The sequence below is a fragment of the Chrysochloris asiatica genome, unplaced genomic scaffold (genome assembly GCF_000296735.1).
Source record: "Chrysochloris asiatica unplaced genomic scaffold, ChrAsi1.0 scaffold00357, whole genome shotgun sequence".
Classification (NCBI taxonomy): domain Eukaryota; kingdom Metazoa; phylum Chordata; class Mammalia; order Afrosoricida; family Chrysochloridae; genus Chrysochloris; species Chrysochloris asiatica.
In genome coordinates this window covers 1,389,935-1,394,801 of record NW_006408875.1, presented here as the reverse complement: position 1 = coordinate 1,394,801, position 4,867 = coordinate 1,389,935, and the positions used below count along the sequence as shown (strand labels likewise).

The 4,867-nt window shown below is 44.6% G+C and overlaps 1 protein-coding gene across 1 annotated transcript in view; it reads right to left on the bottom strand.

Moving 5' to 3' along the window:
• Positions 1-2,901, bottom strand: part of LOC102822940 (redox-regulatory protein FAM213A-like) — an 8,725-nt gene extending 5,824 nt beyond the window's left edge. Inside the window, exons 1-2 of the mRNA XM_006876160.1 lie at positions 2,724-2,901; positions 1,329-1,420 (exon numbers count right to left, since the gene is read on the bottom strand). Of these exons, the coding sequence (XP_006876222.1) occupies positions 1,329-1,420; positions 2,724-2,901 (270 nt within the window). The remainder of the gene's footprint in view (positions 1-1,328; positions 1,421-2,723) is intronic.
• Positions 2,902-4,867: the final 1,966 nt, after the last annotated feature.

Sequence of the window (4,867 nt, the reverse complement as noted above, 5' to 3'; positions counted from 1 at the left end):
ATAGATAGATAGATAGATAGATAGATAGATAGATAGATAGATAGATAAGAGATAGGTAGATAGACTGACAGACAGATACAGACTTTTGCTGTGGCACTGTAGGATAAGTGCTGGACTGCTAAATACAAGGATGGTGGTTCAAACTCACCAGCTGCTCCTCAGAAACCACATCCAGAGTTACTATGAGTAGGAAACGACTCGATGGTATTTTAACAACAACAACAAAAAAAAAAAAAAAAAGTCCTGAAAAGGTGCATAAATTGTTGAATGGAAAAAACTGATCTGGCTCTATAAACCTTCACCCAATTCACAATAAAAGGTTTTTTAAAAATAACAACAAAAAATAAAATGTTAAAAACAAAGAAGTCACTTTGAAGTCTAAGGTGTATCAGACCCAAGTCATGATATTTTTTAGTCACCTCATGTACTTATGTTTGGATAATGAATAAGGAAGCCCAATGAATCGATGCCTTTGAATTATGGTGTTGGAGAAGACTATTCAATATGCCATGGGCTGCCAGAGAATGAACAAATCTGTCTTGAGAGAAGTACAACCAGAATGTTCCGTAGAAGTGAGTTTGGTGAGACTTCCTCTCACCTGTTCTCAGAAGGGACCTGCCACTGGAAAAGGATACCAAGCTTGGCAAAGTGGAAGACCCTTAATGAGATGGACTGACACAGATCTTCTCCATATGCTGTATCGAAATCCTGTTAAGAAGCCACCACCTCATGATCAGGAATAAACCAAACCTTCATCTCTCGTTCTTTGGACATAGTGTGAGGAGGGACCAGTCCCTAGAGAAAGACATCAGGCTTGGTAAAGTGCAGGGTCAGTGAAAAAGAGGAAGACTCCCAACAAGATGGACCGACAAAGAAGCAACAACCATGCACTCAAAGATAACAATTGTGAGACGATGCAGGACTAGGCCGTGTTTTCTACTGTTGTGCTTAGGATCGTTAAGAATCAGAACCAATTTGATGGCATCTAGCAACAACAACAAAAAATTCCTAGGCTGAGAATCAAGACCTCTGAATTGCTCATCCCTGCCCTTGATGAAATGGAAAGGCAGACAGTCCAGAACATAGACAGTACAAAGAAATGAACAGGGCTTGGAGAGTACCAAAAAAGTCCGATGTGTTGTAATCCAGACAGATGGTGAGTTGTTAAAATGAACAAAAACAGAGTCTACGCTGATAAGAAATACCTAGAGCAAACAAAAAAGACACCACTCTGGAAAGGCTGGTTTATTAAGCAATCGTACAATATTACTAAGTGGGCCTTTGGTCCTAGCTGGAAATGCAGTGTCTAACCCCTCAAATGCACTCACCTCTCGACAGAGGAAACAGCCTGGCCTCCGTACAGCCATAATCACTGCTCCGTTCTTTTCCCAGAGCTCCTTTGCTTTGAAAGTCCTGGGTTCTGAGAGAAAAGAAAGGGGGGTTCAATATCTCCCCCAGCCCTGCCCAACCCAGCCACTGGACTCCCAACCCCACTAGACCCCTAGTAGAGGATGAGGACAGACATTTCACATGTGGGACAAGGCAAGTAGGAAACACAGTGAGGGAATATTCAGCTTTTAGAAGAAAATCGATGTACTGTAAGAGTACTACTATATACCCCAAAAGCACTCCCCCCAATCTAATGTTAAATTGAACATCCTAAACTGGGAGATTACTGGAAAACAAACAGCGATGTCCTTTTTCTTTTTTTTTTCTGCCAGCATCACTAGACATTGTAATAATCCTTTAGGGCAGAAAATGGTCCAAATCTGGAAGTGATCATGCACATTGACAAAAATAAATCCCACTCTTACAAACATCTTCGGAAAGATGAAGTCAACAAAAATGATGAATCTGCACAATCACTGCTACTGCCCTCCCACGACAGCGGCTTCTGGTTGCAGGACCAAGTTGGAGACCACCCAACTGTAGAACTCCAGTGAACACCAGTCCAAGTCTTACATCTGCTGTTGCACCAACACCGCTGGTATGACTGAAATCCCACTGAGCTTCAGAGCCAATGCCGAGGGCACACCGTGAAGTGGCAGAGCTGCCAGCTCGGCTGTGTGATGCTCTCCAGGCAGCTTCCTAGAGCAAGCTGACTGATGGGTCATCCTAGAAGTGTGACTTTGTAGAGCACTTCTCTATATGTGGCAGCAGACCCCTGGTAAATAAGGGTGACCACCCCATCTCAGTAGTTGGCCAGATCTCTCAATTCAATAACCCTATCTCTGTGCTGAGCGTCAGAATTGGATAAATAATGCTTCTCAAACTTATTTGACTTGGAAGCTTCTTTTTCAGGAAAATTCTGAAATTTGGAATTCCTCAAAACACACTCTGGAAAGGCTGGTTTATTAAGCAATCGTACAATATTACTAAATATTATGGAGCAATTTACTAATAAAAGTCTTAGAAAATGAACTTTTTCGTAAGGAAAAGCTAACATGTAAAACAGCACTTACACCAAGATTACAACTACATAAAAATATGTATACATGAAAAAGAATTTGCAAAATAAAAAGGATTATTGTATTAGGGTAATGGAACTATTGGTAACTTTTAAAGCATTATTACATTTTTCCTAATGTTGTAGCCTTTTTCATTAAAAAAACAACAACAAATGAACAAACCAAACAAAGAGCTCTTTAGATGGAAAGAAAACACATACACACACACAAGTAATCCTTGGAAAAGTACTGAGAGCAGTGGGTCACCTCTCTTACCCTTCTCCAGTGTTTTCAGGTCTACATCTTCCAGATACTCCAGGGTTGCTTTCTGAGGCTTCGACAGAAAGATGTCTGTGTTGGCCAGGAACAGAGCCACAGCAGCAGCCCCCAGGGCCCCCGCACCAATGGACCACACACCCATGGTGAAGAAACCTGGGTCCTGGAGGAAAGACATTTCTGGAGAGTGAGAAGGAGGAGATGTTACTGCTCCCACAAGGCAGCTGGAATCTGATCTCCCCTGCAAGGCTCTAGCTGGGCAGCCAGCCAGGCAGCACGGAGGTGAGGGAAAACGAAGGAACAGCAGCCAGCTGCGTCAGAGATGAGACAGACAAGGGCTGCTGAGCACCTGTCACTAGAAGAGCCTAGGGTTCTCAAAGACACATGGCGGATCCTGACCCCCAGAGCTCAACAGCCTTCCCAAATGCTGTTGAAAGGACGACAGAGACATGGCAGCCTTCCCAAATGCTTCTCTTGTCTCCTGCTCCCCAGCCCACCCCCAAGGTTGAAGTCTGTGGTGCCTTTCCAAAGTGCATCCACTGGCTCAGCTATCATCTACATGGGTAACAGACAGCTTTCTCTTATGTAATCAAGAGGAGTTAGTACACCAAGCCCACCATTCTGCTATCCACTTTTCTTATGGGTCAGCCTGTGATGCCTCAGGACCATAACCTATCATCCAGCCCATCAGTGCCAGCAGAGCCTGGCCCGTGGTAAGCATGCAATCTCAGTAAAGTTCCACCAATGGCAAATAGTTTTATTGTTTACTATTACAGAAATGAAAGAAGCTCATGGAATAAACGAAAGAGACAACACATATGAAAACAAAATCCTTAGAAGCCTACCACCTGGAGATTTGTTGTTGTTAAGCAAGTGCCTTCGAGTAGGTTCTGACTCTTAGAGACCCTATCTAGGATTTCCGAGGCTGTAAATCTTGGTGGGAGCAAAAAGCCTCATTTTTCTCCCACGGAGTAACTGGTGGGCTCAAATCATGGCCCTTGTGGTTCGCAGTCCAGTGCTTATTGTATGGAGACATTACGCAAGTCACTGTTAAACTCTGGTCCCTCATCTGAGATTTCCCCCCTATAAACAGAGCTACACAGATGGCTGTTGAATGAGCTGAAAGAATAAGGTGCTCAAGTGTCTGGGTCAGTAGAGGGTGGGGACGCTTGTCCTGGTCTCCAGCTCAAACCCAGGTGGTGTCTTACTAAGGTTCCCTCCAACTATGAGACCTTGTGCTTCTGGGTAGGAGCTTCTAGAAGCAGCCCTGCCCTGAACCGGAGGCAGAGACCCCATCTGGCCTTCTTTCTCCTGACAACCACTTGCCCTTTCCATTGGGCCCTCAAGCTATTCCAGGTTCTTACTTATATTGTGGCCATCCTCCAAGGGCCAGTCTGAATCTGGATGTTAGATGTCTGGGTAGAAGCCCAGGTGTGTGGATGGATGGCCCACCTAACTACATTCACCTCTCGCTTATAAGGAGTTGGCTGAAAAGACGATTTTCCTGAAGAATTAAGCAAAGGTCTGGAAATCTACCTGATTCTGCCAAGGGAGGGAGCTGTCAGAACCTCACTGATGGCAACTTTGGGAAGGAAATGGTGGCACAGACTAGATTTTATGCTGGTCTAAGCAGTTTAGGTAGTGTAGTGGTTACAAATCAGGCTGCGAACCTGAAAGTCAGCAGTTCAAACTACCAGCTGTTCCACAGGAGAAAGATGAGGCTTTCTGCTCTTGTGATGATTTACAGCCTCAGAAATTTACAGCGACCTGTGCAGGGTCGCTATGAGTCGGAACCGACTCCCCAGCACATAACCACCACCACCAGGCAGTTTAGTGGAGTCCTGGTGTGGTGCTGTGGGTTAATGTGCCGGACTGCAAAGTTGTTTTAAACTGCAAGGTTGGTGGTTCAAGCTCACCAGCTTCTCCCTGGAAACCCTATACAGGGTCGCTATGGGTTGGAACCGACTCGACAGCACTAACAACAAGAACAAACAGTTTAGTTAGGAAATAAGTGTGTGTTCTGCTGGGAGAGAAGAGTTTTGTCTCTTGGCTTTAAAGAACAGAAATGTCTTTTGTCACAGTTCGGGCAGCTAGAAGTCTGAATGCAGAGTGTCAGCTGTAGAAGGCCTCTTTCCAATTGAGAG